Source organism: Raphanus sativus, chromosome 1, assembly GCF_000801105.2.
Source record: "Raphanus sativus cultivar WK10039 chromosome 1, ASM80110v3, whole genome shotgun sequence".
In the NCBI taxonomy this organism is placed as follows: Eukaryota; Viridiplantae; Streptophyta; class Magnoliopsida; order Brassicales; family Brassicaceae; genus Raphanus; species Raphanus sativus.
The window spans coordinates 6085053-6097259 of record NC_079511.1 but is presented as its reverse complement, the minus strand read 5'-3'; the positions used below and the strand labels follow the sequence as shown (position 1 = coordinate 6097259).

Below are 12207 nucleotides of genomic sequence, written 5' to 3'. Positions count from 1 at the left end.
TCTAATAAAATATTTTATTTAAAGTGAAACATTAAATAAAAAATCAATTAAAAAACGAACTGGAAAAAAACTGTAAAGCACATCCCTTGATAACTCAATTCAGTTAAACAAAATATTGAATCCGAGATATGTAGCCTTCTAAAACCCAAATCCTCACCCACTTAACAATTCAACAATAGAAAAAAGTATTAAACTTCTATGAAAAATGTGACTTGGCCCGTTCTCTAGTATCTTTTTGGAGGACGAACACTGCCGCACTTGTGCACGTATTCCATCCTGAACCAAGTTAGTTTGTAACCAAACATTAATCCAACTGTTCATATTCACATGACGGCTTATGCTGACTTCTATCCTTGGATTCTTTGACGATGCTGTTTATTGCTCCACCATTGAGTCTCTTGCTCGGTGGTTCCACTCTTTATTCCTTGCATTATTGATCCAAATGTCACAAGCTTTCAAAGCTAAAATGTTCGTAAGCTCTTGCAAAGAATCAGTTCATTAGGAAAATACCTTTAAGGTGTTTCCTCTTCCATTTCCAAGTCATCCTCATCATCATTTGAACCCATCTAAAACCAAATAAGTAAAATCAGTATACGCTTTCAAAAAATTAAGTGAGTCAATGCTACTCACAACCCATCTAAAAGAAAACTAAACATTGCACTACTTAAAACGAATTAAAAATATACCACATCAGAGTTAAGAGTCAGATTTATCTTCGTCATCTGCCTCAGACTCACCAGGTTCAATGTTGGCCTTTTGATCATTCAACTTCAATGAAGTTTCCATCATCCGAAAGCGTTGCTCAAATTCTTCACTGGGTTAGGTACTCACAGTGACGAAATGCAGAAAAAGGTGAATCATATTAGGGGACAGCCAGTGACAAAAATGGAATGTATTCCTCAAGCTATATCGTTAAACTCAAAGGTTATCCCGAAACACATTGTTTATTAAGTAGCAACTAACCATCTTCAAAGAGTGATCTCGTTCTTGGGAATTAAATATCTGTGGAGAAAAGAAGATACAACATAAGTATGTAATCAAAACTCACTGTTCTTATTCAGAAGAAGAAACGATACAATATGAAAAACAGTCCCCTGACGTTCGTGTTTAACCTGATGGCTTATTAGGAGTTCTTTGACTGAACCTTGAGTCCTCTGAGAAAAACAACCACGCTGAGAGTAAGACAAAGGTCCCTGCGAGAACGACTGCTGTGATCGAACCTACAGAATCCTTTGACGATCTTCCTGAAGATTGATTATTTATGCTACGCAAAAAAAATGCAAAGGTGATTCAAAGATGTAGAAGATGATTTGGAGAGGAGGAAAACATACCCTTTAATGTTCGATTGATGGAAAAAGGTGTAAGGACTTGATCGAAACCCTCAACGAACCGAATCGTCACACCGATTTAAGCAGATCCGTCTCCTTTAGATCGAAGAATCGCGTTCATCATGTGCTTTAGGGTTTGCGCATAGCTAGGTTATCTCTCGACGCGAACAAAACATGAGATCAAGCCCAAAACGGAAGACCCGAAGCCAAGTGATGATCCGCCTCGTTTCATTTAGCGGACACGTGTCAGAAGGATAAAGCCCGAATTTGTGAGATGGATGCTGATGTGTCCTCACCAGGAGGGAAGAAACCCAATTTTATATAAATAGATATGAAACTGTGCGAGTCATATATTTAAATCATGTCAACTCTTCCCTAGTGTTGTAAACGAAACTTGGTCGTTGAAAGAGCAAAGAAACTCCAGCCTCTGTTTTCAACGACTCATCCGATTGCTTCTCCAAAGCTGTAGACTGTAGTAATCTTTCATCCACTTTTTGAATTTTTATGATTTTGAGGATTTAACAAAAAGTCTTCAACTTGTTGTGCTCACAAGTGGTTATCCTTTCAAAGTTTCAGGACTCTTCTTTTTCTCCTTAAAAGAGTCATGAGGGAGCAACCATATTTCGTAATCTTGCTGCTGCTGATTGTTGTTGTAGGAGCAATTCAACAAGTGAAATGTTTTCATATAGAAAAACCTTTATCAGGAATTGCTATCCATAAAACGACAGTCCATCTCAATGAACAAGCTCATGTCAAAGCCTCTCCAACTGTTCTTGGATCTAATGTGACAATAGCCATTCTCTCTTTCTTTTCTATTATGATCAAGATCCTTTCATAGTGTTTTTTTAATGAGAAAATGTAAAAAAAAAAAAAAAATCATTTGGCAGGGTCAACATAGTGAACATGTGTTGGTGGAATTTAGTTCTCTGTACCCATCAGATGATGACTGGATTGGAGTCTTTTCTCCTGCAGATTTCATGTTAGATTATCTCTCATCAGCATTAGTTCGGAGATTGAAATAAAATAGTGTGACGTTTTAAGTACTTTTTCTTCTTCTTACAGGGCTTCTACTTGTCCAGGAGATAACAAACAAATGGTGAGCCTACCTCGACTATGTTCAGCTCCTATCAAGGTTTTTTTTTTGCTTCTGTTTGTCTCATAACATGTTTCACCACTGTTTCTGCAAACAAGTCTTTTAACTTTGTTCCTCCTGTTTCCTCTTTACAGTTTCAATATGCAAACATTAGTAATCCAAGATACAAGAGTACTGGAATCGGTTCCTTGAAGCTTCAACTCATCAACCAGAGATCAGACTTTTCCTTCGCGCTCTTTTCTGGCGGTTTGTTGAATGTATTTACTCTTTTCACTTTACATTATGTAGCTTTGCAAAGTTTTTAAGTAAAAACATTCCCTTTGGCTTTTACTTTCCTCCTTGTGGGTGTGATATAGCCAAAGCTTGTGGCAGTCTCAAACAAAGTAGCCTTTGAGAACCCAAACGCACCGGTTTACCCTCGCTTGGCGCTAGGCAAAGAATGGAATGAAGTAAGATCCAGTAAGAAAAAAAAACCTTTTTCACTTGGAAATGAGATTCCTCAAACGTGTCTCTTTTATTTAACAGATGACGGTGACATGGACTAGTGGTTATGCACCCGATGTAGCGGAACCTCTAGTCGAGGGGGGCATCAAAGGAGGAAAACGTAAACTCTCACCTGCTAGTACATTGACCTTCAAGCGTAGAGACTTGTGCGGTGCTCCTGCAAGGACTGTGGGATGGCGTGATCCTGGATACATACACACATCTTTCCTCAAAGACTTGTGGCCTAGCTCCACCTATACGTACAAACTTGGGCATAGACTTCTTTCCAACGGTGCATTCATATGGAGTAAAGAATATCACTTCAAATCTTCTCCGTTTCCAGGCCAAGACTCTCTCCAACGTGTTGTAATCTTTGGAGACATGGGGAAGGTTTTTGGTTGGTCTAAAAGCATATCAGATTGTTCTTCTTATCTGTTGTAGTCTCAAGACTATTTTTCTATATAATTGTGCAGGCTGAGGTTGATGGCTCAAATGACTACAATAGTATCCAGCGCCCTTCTCTCAACACCACAAAGCAACTCATTAAAGATCTAAAGAAGACAGACGCAGTTTTCCACATTGGAGATATATGTTACGCAAGTGGATATCTTTCCCAGTGGGACCAATTCACAGCTCAGATTGAGCCCATTGCTTCCACTGTTCCATACATGATTGCAAGGTTTTTTTTTGTCTCTCTTTTGCATGTTTGATATGTTTACCTGAGTATCTGAAAGTTAACTATGTGCAGTGGAAACCATGAGCGTGACTGGCCCTACTCGGGATCGTTTTACCATGGTGTAGATTCTGGAGGAGAATGTGGTGTACCAGCTGAGACAATGTTCTACGTTCCTTCTCGAAACAGAGATAAGTTATGGTACTCTAGTGACTACGGAATGTTTAGGTTCTGTGTGGCTGACACGGAGCGGGACTGGAGAGAAGGAACTGATCAATACAAGTTCATTGAGCACTGTTTCGCATCAGTCGACAGAAAAAAGCAGCCGTGGCTTATTTTCTTAGCTCACCGCGTGCTCGGTTATTCCTCCACGTATTTCTACGCCAAAACAGGCTATTTTGCTGAACCATTTGGGAGAGTTCATCTCGAAAAGCTCTGGAAGAAGTACAGAGTGGACATTGCAGTGTATGGACATGCACATAACTACGAGAGAACATGCCCCGTTTACCAGGTAAAATAAACATAACTGAACCTTACAAAAAAAAAAAAACAGAATAGATTAGATTGTTCTGATGCTTTCTTTTCTTTTGTGTGTGTGTGTTAAAGAGTGTATGCACGAGTCATGAAGAAACTAACTATAAGAGTCCATTGAATGGGACGATCCACGTAGTTGCTGGAGGTGGAGGGGCTCATCTTGCTGAATTTTCCGAGGAGAAACCGAGTTGGAGTCTGTTCAGAGATTACGACCATGGATACGTTAAACTCACAGCGGTTGATCACTCTAGTCTTGTGTTCGAGTACAAGAAGAGCAGCGACGGACGAGTCCATGATTCATTCAAGATATCAAGAGAGTACAGAGACGGTTCAGCTTGTGGTGTTGATAGTTGCCCTGCAACAACACATGCTACGTAAAGAAGATCATTCTGTGGTCAAACTGTTCACTGTTCCATTGTTAAACTGTTGTAGTGATAACACGTCAATTACATATCTTAGACGTAAGTATTCAAGCAAGAATCATTATATATATCATTTGATGATTCTTTTGATGTTCTCTCAAGTATTACACCCTAAAATACATGAGAATCTTGATCTTCAACAAGATTGAGAAGATATCCAAAAGATTTATAAAAAAAAACAACAACTAGAAGATGAGAGACGAGAAGAAAAGATACGTTCCGGTTCATACCACCAGATTCTTCTTCTAGTCAAAACGTCGAAGGAGATGTGTTGACAACGATATGCCGAAGGGGACGATCGACATCACCACCACCACCGTGTTTAACAAACTCTGCTGGTGTCAAGAAACTGCCATGGCAAATGCACATGATCCTAACTTCCTCTCCTACTTTCCCGTACTTGTATAGAATCCCGTCAACACGTCTTCCGTTTGGGCCGTCTCCTTTGGTGAACACGCACGGCATGTCGAACAAACCTGTAGACGTAGTACCCGTCCCTTTGCCTTTCCTATCATCTTCTACTTTCTCGTTCACCTTGTCGTCGGCTCTAGGTTTCTCTGTTCCCTGGTGGCTTTCGCTGTTATTAGATGAACATCTTGTCATGATCTTTGGACTCGTCTCCGCTCCACAACTGTTTGACGAACCTACAAGAACCTTAGTATTGTTATGTCTAAGCTACTACTACTAATCTTGATAAAAAGCAAAAAAAAATTGAGAACCTACCTTGCTGATGATGATTCTTGTTGTCCAGCTCCGACAAGCTAGAAGAGCTACCTCCTCTTGCGCCATCGGACTCAACGCAAGAAACCAAATGCCTCTGAAGAAACCCACTTTTACTCGCATTAACCCATCCCTCAGACTCAAACGACGACGTTTGATCATCCCCACCTCCGAAACTCTGTTTCTCGCATCTCCTCTTCTTAGCATCCACTCTCCTCGCAGACTGCATCTCTTTCCTTTTCCTCCACTCCTCTTCCACCTCAGCCGGCAACGACGTCGTTCTCGCTAAACCCACCGCGTAGTTCTCCGGCTCGGCTGCAAACGGCACAGTGCCCAAAACGGACGAAGACCGTTTAAGCTTCCTCGGAGTCTTGTCTACTCCGAACCGTCCTCCCAGAGACAGACCGAGGTTCAGCTCAACCGATGCCTCCTCTTCGCAGTACGATGTTTCAGACAGATCTGTCGGGTGTTTATTTATGTCCAGAGAAAGATTTGTCGTTAACGTCATCATGTCTCTGTTGTTCCATGTCCCTTCTTCCCCCATAGATTTTACTAATGTTGAAAGAAAGAAAAGATAAACATATCATACTTTCACAAAAGGAACAATCAGATCATTAGAATAATGGAGCATACGGATCAAACTTAGTTTTAATGGAAACGAGAAAACTCGTCGGAGTTTACCACAGAAGGTAGGGTAAGGTAAGGTAAGACGAGGAGAGAAGCTTAAACTGTAAAGTTGACCTCAAGGAGAAAACGCTTTTTTTTTTTTAGAGATCAATAAAAAATGAAAATAGATGAAGAAGAAAGAGAGAGACCCTTGACTGAGAGGAGGAGGCAAGTGGGCGGCGACAGAGCTGCCTGGACGACACGTGGCCGGTGGATTACGTCGGCGTTCTGTAATGCTGCTTGAGGAAACGTGTCGTAATGCGACTGAGTTGAGCAGAGTCACGACACGTGTCTCCCAGGTAAAAAGATGCGTTTCCTTCTTTTTAATTCAACAACAACAAGTTGATTTACTCTAAGCGACTCGACAACGTCACTCACGTGGCTCGGACCCGTGGAACCCACTAGGGAAGCAAGTTGCTTGTGGAAAAAGTGAAAAGGAGGAGAATAACACTTCATTTTGTAAAAAAAAGAAAAATAAAAAGTTATAAACTCCTTTAATTATTACTAGAAAAGGCAAATTCAAATAAACTAGTAAACTAAAAGACTATAATATTATAAAGTATTGAGGTAACGTTTTTGATCATTGACTAATTTTTTTGATTAACAACACAATAACAAGCTGGAAAATTTAGGGAGAGGTAAATTGATTGAGTGAAAGTTAGGTTGGAGAATGAAATCTATAAATTGAAAAGAAGATTTTTAGAATCTTTGGTGGGTCATTTTGTTTAGTCAAGTGGGGGACCTAGGAGGAAGCTCTTTATCTTCAACCATAAAACCCAATACACCACGTGTCATTCACCTGTTGGGTTTTACACTGAGGAAACTTATACAATAATAGAGCAGTGAAGAGGTGCACAAAAAGAAAAAAAAAATAGAGCAGTGAAGAAGACCCCCATATCCACTTTCCCATCACCAAGAAGCCCATAAGGTATAAGGGCTTACCCATGCTCTGCCTTTTTGTAACCAAGTTCACAAGAAATTTCCGGTTTACTTCTGGTTGGGATAATTTTGTTTGTAAACCGGTCCAAAATAAAGCTTACTGAATTAGAAACATATTAGAAAACAAAATCTCAAAATGAAAAGAGTAGTATATCGCCTAATAGAGAGATGAAACCAACTCCAACAAAACTTCTAATCTCTCCCTCTCTTCCTATAAAACTTTCAGATTCTTAATTTCAAATGAACAATGCAGCAGCAACAACAACAAGAGAGTTTTAAAACTCTCTTTTAGCCTCTGGCTTGAGCATTTTCACGGTTAGCATTCACCAAACCGTTCTGATAAGCTCTGCTGCCATCACCATCGTTATTGGCCTCACCATTGCGTGATTCTCCCCGTCTCTCATATACATTTCTTCCATGGCCCCGAGGCCTACTAAACCCGTCGTTTCTCATTGAGGACCTACCATTCTCGTTGTTGCCTGCAGCAGAATCAAGTTATAATAAATCTGGAATCTCGAGAAGACAAAATATTCACAAAAAGTAAACTAAACCTCGTTTCTCTTCTATAGAAACTCTTCTGTTTCCGATTCTTATGGCTGACTCCTTGTGAGCCTAGACTTGTGTAAATACAAAACAACACATTCAGAAGAAACCATTCCAGTTTATGATCAAAAGTTCGAATTCATGATCATTACCTGGAGGACCAGTTTCACAGCTTCAGCAGATTCGAATGTCACAAAGCCGAAACAGTTTCCCTTCAGCTGAAAGAAAAATCAAAAACCTGTTCATACTTTTTTCTTTATGTCTAAAAAAAGATTCATTAAAACCAAAAAAAAAAGAACTCACCCTGTAACTTCTAACTTGGATAGAATCTTTCCTAATGGCACCAAACCCTTTGAATGTTTCATTGAGTTGCTCAGGTGTCGCATCCATAGGCAAGTTCGCAACAAATATGGAACCACCCTCTGCTGCTGACACATGCAACTAAACAGGCTTAGGCTTTTTTACATTACAAGCTTTGACAGTTGAATGTTATTAAAACACTGAAACAAAAACCTGATTGGTTGATTGCTTCAGCAGAAGAGTGTTGGGGAGGAGCTTTGGATTCAGGAGCAGCGCTAGGCTTCTTAACAGGCCTAGGCTTTGCAGGAGAAGAAGCTTTGACACCAACTTTGGCCGGGGACTGGACCTAAGTGTTAAGTTGTGAAGCTCTTTAGGTTTATACTTAGCTATGATTCGACAAACACACACACAAAGAGGACTCACAATTACTGCAAATGATTTCTTAGGAGCATCCACAACGTTTTCCTCTTGTGTTTTAGGATGTCCAGCTCTTTCTGGTTCCTTCGCCAAAGTTTCAGTTGCCTGTTGAGTAAGGATGGTCGTAACTGGCTCTGCAACTTCACTTGCCGGCTCTGTTGAATCATCATAATCGATATTTGTTAGTAGAAAACCGAAGATCATACAAAACATTAGCCAAAAATACTCACCCAAGATCGTGTCTTTTGTTGTTGTTTGGACTACTTGAGTAACCACCTCCTGGACTTCTTCTTGGTGGCTAACAACAAGCTCATCAGAGACATACCTAAAGACATCGTTGAGCACAAAGTAGCTTCCTTTCTGAGGCACGAGGAAAAAAGACTGAGAAAACCTCATCCTTCCCCCATCTTTCACGGTGAGTAAACCAGTGACTAAAGTAACAACTCCACTCTTGTAAGAAGCTTGGGAGTCAGCAGTCAAAATCTGAATCTTTGTGTTCTCGTAATCAAAGGACATGATCTGCTCATTTATAGCCTACAACAAACAGAGCTTCCTAAAATAAAATAAAAAACGTTGCTTCCAAAAAATGAACAATCTTTTTTTGTAAGTGAGAATCTTTTTACTTTTAAGGAGCTGACAGAAACCATCTCTCCATCAGAACCAGGTCGCCCTAAAACACTATCCTCAAGATAGAACCTATGCACTTGTGCTGGTGATTCGTACAAGTGGTTGTAGTATTTCTGAACAAACGCATTCCCAACAATGTGTGGATCCGCCAATGGAGCATGTGATTCCATTCCCATCTCTCTGCTTAATAATCCAATTGATTTACAATTTAAAAAAAAAAACAAAGCTTTGCTCGAAACTCAAAACTATTAAAAAAAAAACAGGCATCTTTGTGTGATTCTTCAGACAAGAGATTTTAATGCAAGACGAGTACCGCACATTGTCATTCCAGCAAGAGTTGATTTGCATAACTAAACACTTGCAATGACTATACGGATTGAATTATGAAGTGAATCCAAAAAGAAAAGACTTGGGATTACATACATATACAAGTGTTCTGTAATGAAAGAAGAGGTTTTAAAAAAAAATAATAATAATAACTGATTGACATATTCGTTAGAATATCTATTAGATCTCTCTATACAAACATAACTCAAACAAAATGACAAACTATGGACAAAAGGCAGTACCTTGGGAGAAGATGATTTAGCAGAATCAAAATCTCAGATCAGAGTGAAGAGAGAATGAAGACAGAGAGGACACCACACGAGTGATAGATAATATTATTAAATATTTATATGTGTGTGTGGTTTTTGTTCTAGGGTTTTACTTAGAAATCTCCGACGAGAATTGGGATTCTTGTAGGGACTTCTCTACTGATTTTCTTTTTCCACTGAATATTACTATTGTTTATGGTAAGGAGAGGAACTTTGCAAAAAGAGTAAAAATAACAGAGCCCCCGGCGAGGATCGAACTCGCGGCCTTTCGCTTACGAAGCGAACGCAATACCACTATGCTACGGAGGCTTTGTTGCTTCTTCTTTAGTTTAAATATTGTAAACTTACACATATCAATGTCAAATGAAACAACTGAAGGATGCTAAGTCTTGTGTGCAAAAACAATATATAAACTAACCCCCCCCCCCCCAACAATTGCATTTTCTCCTTAAGATGCTGGTTGGTGTTCCAGTGATAGTGTATATGCCCATATATACAATTGCATTTTCTCCTTAAGATGCTGGTTGGTGTTCCAGTGATAGTGTATATGCCCATATATTATCGGGGCAGTCAAAAACTAACTAATGGGCTGCGATTAGTAATGCTATGAATCTAAGCTCGAAAACGTGATTGTGTACGCTGAGCCATCAAATCATAAATCATCCACTTGGACAAATGGCAGCCCATTCACAAATCATATATATAATGAGCCACTTTGCTCTCTCCTCAGGTCATCCACGTCAGCCTTTTTTAATAATTGTGGGACCCACATTTTTTTGGTTTGATTTTATAATTAAGTTTCTGCGGTTGGTTTGATGATTTAGCCAATATGATTTTGGTATATGTGCTGGTTCGGTTAGGCGTATGAGAGTTTGGTTACTTAACAAAAAAAAAAAAGTGTTTGACTAGCTTAGGGTTTCATTGTTATTTCTTCGCCTCCTCAACTTCGTCGTCTCCGATATTTCCCTGCAAATACAATGTTTTTTCCTGTTAACCTTCCATTCCGTTCAGCGAATGAATATTCACCATCACTCTCAATTAAACTTCTTAATCAAGCTTGATTCTTCGATAATGTCTTCTTCCGATGTTGTTGTTGCGCAATCAGTTGACCCGGTTCTTTGTTTCTCGGCTTCTCCGTTTTTGGGACTAGAAAAACCTCAAAAGCATGGTGAATTCATGGGAATCACCCTACTTCTCCTTGATGAGAAGGTATTGTATCAACAAGCATCTTATATTTGATCTAAATCTTTTTTAAAGGCCGAAGCTTTAAATGAGACGGTTCCCGTCAAAGTTTCACGATTTGGTTTTTTTGGAGGTTTGATTTGACTTGACCTGATTTCGAACTGGATACAGACACTGGTTCCAGACACCGAAGGTTGGACAATGGATGGGCATTAGGATTCACTGATATACAGGACCTCAGTGCTGTGAGACCCCGCCGGCTCTTAACCCGGTCTCCGGTCGGGTCATGTGGAGAAGCTGGGTGGGCTTGAAGCTTACGTCTCTGGCTCTCCCGATTCCAAGTTGTGCGCCATCCTCATCTCTGATGTTCTTGGTAAATTCTTCTTCTTCTTCTTTGCTTTGATCTCGAAGTTATATGTTTTAGTCAAAGACATTAATTTTATTGGACCCATTTTATCGCTGTATTCTGACTTGAGCTTTGTATTCTCTTCTTCAGGGTATGAAGCTCCAAACTTGAGGTAATAGATTGTTCCATCCCGTTAGATTTTGCATGTGTGACTGTAAATAGTTTTGTTGGTTTTGCATTTTTACATGCTGAAGTCTTTTGTAAGAATTTGAACTTGATCTTATTTGATATCACTGGATAAGATGTGATTGGTTTCACTGGCAGCAAGTCTTGTGGTCACGGTTTGATTGCATTCTCTTCGGTCATTGTTCCTTATTGCAAGTTTAGAAGAAGACGATTAGATTCTATGATGAATTCCTTGCGTTGTCACTACCAACCAGCACGGTCAGCAATTCATTCCACCTGAATTAATTTATTGTGTCCTTGCAGAGAGAGATGGTTTGAGTTCTGGGAATGTTCGAGTTGACGATAGTGCTGCTGTTGATATTTGAAGGATTGGATTGTATTTACAGCTTTATTGTGTAATGCTTTAGTTTTTTTTAATTTGTTTGTGTTTGTTTGATAATTTTTCATTTGCCTACTGTTGCACAACACCCTTATCTTATCTCTGTATATGCAATTCAGGTGGAGTAATAGTTTGGAATCATATATATTTTTATGTCCTCATAGAAAGATTTATGAAACTTTATAACAAAATCCATCATTTAAAATTATAGAAAGAATTAGCTTAAAGTAGAGTAGCAGCTTAAAGTAGAGTAGCAGCTGATTCATTAATTACATACAGAGAGAGGAAATCGTGTGCGAGGGAAGCCCTGACGTCCGGTGGCGCGTCTTGGCGCGTGCCGGCGCCGGTGGCTCTCCTCTTTGTCAGTTCATGCTTGGTTGTGTACTGTGTGCTTCGATCTGTCGCACCCTCCGATATACCAGAGGATCTGGGCTAGGGTTTTGCTCCGGGAAGAGCTCTGCTTGAGGAGAGCTTCGAACGGCGGCAGTTCATCTCTCTCTGGATTCGCGGTGAGGAGGTAGAACGGCGGTTCGCTGAGACAGTCAGCTTTTGGGTTCAGTTGTTGCTCCGGGAAGTGGAGGTTCATATAGCTCCACCGTCGCCGTTCAAGCTTCCGGGGAGGTGGAAGCTTCTACAGCTTCATCGCCGCCGGCTTTGTCTCCGAGACGAGAAGGCTCTCCTCGCCTTTCGTCTTCGGCTTTTGGTCTCTTAGTTCTGTTTTAGGGTTTAGTTTATTCTGTTCTCGCGGTGTTGATTGAGATTCGGTAGGGGAG

General features: G+C 40.1%; 3 protein-coding genes, 2 long non-coding RNA genes and 1 other non-coding gene across 12 annotated transcripts; 2 read left to right on the top strand and 4 right to left on the bottom strand.

Annotated features, from left to right (window-relative positions):
* Positions 1-46: 46 nt before the first annotated feature.
* LOC108826237 (uncharacterized) lies at positions 47-1594 on the bottom strand. 2 transcript variants are annotated; one of them, XR_008944558.1, is made up of 6 exons: positions 1332-1594; positions 1113-1264; positions 964-1002; positions 738-814; positions 511-566; positions 47-424 (listed from the first exon to the last, which is right to left on the bottom strand). It is a non-coding gene; the product is annotated as an uncharacterized LOC108826237 (long non-coding RNA). The 2 variants fall into 2 exon arrangements; XR_008944531.1 differs by having other exon boundaries at positions 51-424; positions 738-1002; positions 1332-1591.
* A 338-nt stretch (positions 1595-1932) lies between these two features.
* On the top strand, positions 1933-4509 carry LOC130510738 (probable inactive purple acid phosphatase 1). The gene is made up of 9 exons (XM_057007333.1): positions 1933-2112; positions 2216-2307; positions 2391-2460; positions 2556-2678; positions 2778-2870; positions 2947-3294; positions 3378-3583; positions 3653-4088; positions 4184-4509. Exons 1-9 carry the CDS (start codon positions 1933-1935, stop codon positions 4487-4489), a joined length of 1854 nt encoding a protein of 617 aa, XP_056863313.1. The 3' UTR covers positions 4490-4509.
* Positions 4510-4579: 70 nt separating this feature from the next.
* On the bottom strand, positions 4580-6226 carry LOC108841823 (ninja-family protein AFP2). Of its 2 annotated transcripts, none has more exons than XM_018614611.2 (3): positions 6069-6226; positions 5257-5805; positions 4580-5177 (listed from the first exon to the last, which is right to left on the bottom strand). In XM_018614611.2, the coding sequence occupies exons 2-3, from the start codon at positions 5795-5797 to the stop codon at positions 4783-4785; spliced, it is 936 nt and encodes a 311-aa protein (XP_018470113.2). In that variant the 5' UTR covers positions 5798-5805; positions 6069-6226; the 3' UTR covers positions 4580-4782. The 2 variants fall into 2 exon arrangements, with proteins under 2 accessions (XP_018470113.2, XP_018470098.2); XM_018614596.2 differs by having other exon boundaries at positions 5935-6075.
* Positions 6227-6942: 716 nt separating this feature from the next.
* On the bottom strand, positions 6943-9536 carry LOC108839534 (nuclear transport factor 2). 4 transcript variants are annotated; one of them, XM_018612305.2, is made up of 9 exons: positions 9315-9536; positions 8742-8925; positions 8349-8652; positions 8125-8273; positions 7915-8047; positions 7705-7823; positions 7554-7619; positions 7410-7470; positions 6943-7337 (listed from the first exon to the last, which is right to left on the bottom strand). In XM_018612305.2, exons 2-9 carry the CDS (start codon positions 8919-8921, stop codon positions 7147-7149), a joined length of 1203 nt encoding a protein of 400 aa, XP_018467807.1. In that variant the 5' UTR covers positions 8922-8925; positions 9315-9536; the 3' UTR covers positions 6943-7146. The 4 variants fall into 4 exon arrangements, with proteins under 4 accessions (XP_018467807.1, XP_018467801.1, XP_018467794.1 ...); XM_018612299.2 differs by having other exon boundaries at positions 7705-7826; positions 8742-8928; positions 9315-9535; XM_018612292.2 differs by having other exon boundaries at positions 7705-7826; positions 9315-9534.
* Positions 9537-9578: 42 nt separating this feature from the next.
* TRNAT-CGU (transfer RNA threonine (anticodon CGU)) lies at positions 9579-9650 on the bottom strand. Its single transcript has one exon. It is a non-coding gene; the product is annotated as a tRNA-Thr (tRNA).
* A 587-nt stretch (positions 9651-10237) lies between these two features.
* On the top strand, positions 10238-11579 carry LOC130496561 (uncharacterized). Of its 2 annotated transcripts, none has more exons than XR_008935727.1 (4): positions 10238-10550; positions 10695-10896; positions 11020-11041; positions 11194-11579. It is a non-coding gene; the product is annotated as an uncharacterized LOC130496561 (long non-coding RNA). The 2 variants fall into 2 exon arrangements; XR_008935720.1 differs by having other exon boundaries at positions 10239-10550; positions 11359-11579.
* The last annotated feature ends 628 nt before the right edge of the window (positions 11580-12207 follow it).

Excerpts from the sequence above, each read along its gene's own strand:
- LOC108841823 (XM_018614611.2), bottom strand. The coding sequence starts at position 5,797 with ATGGGGGAAGAAGGGACATGGAACAACAGAGACATGATGACGTTAACG. Across the intron at positions 5,178-5,256 it reads CAAGAATCATCATCAGCAAG|GTTCGTCAAACAGTTGTGGA; the intron begins GTAGGTTCTCAA and ends AGGTTCTTGTAG.
- LOC130510738 (XM_057007333.1), top strand. The coding sequence starts at position 1,933 with ATGAGGGAGCAACCATATTTCGTAATCTTGCTGCTGCTGATTGTTGTT. Across the intron at positions 2,871-2,946 it reads TAGGCAAAGAATGGAATGAA|ATGACGGTGACATGGACTAG; the intron begins GTAAGATCCAGT and ends TTTATTTAACAG. Across the intron at positions 3,584-3,652 it reads GTTCCATACATGATTGCAAG|TGGAAACCATGAGCGTGACT; the intron begins GTTTTTTTTTGT and ends AACTATGTGCAG.
- LOC108839534 (XM_018612299.2), bottom strand. The coding sequence starts at position 8,921 with ATGGGAATGGAATCACATGCTCCATTGGCGGATCCACACATTGTTGGG. Across the intron at positions 7,620-7,704 it reads TCCAAGTTAGAAGTTACAGG|CTGAAGGGAAACTGTTTCGG; the intron begins GTGAGTTCTTTT and ends TTTTTCTTTCAG. Across the intron at positions 7,338-7,409 it reads TTCTATAGAAGAGAAACGAG|GCAACAACGAGAATGGTAGG; the intron begins GTTTAGTTTACT and ends ATTCTGCTGCAG.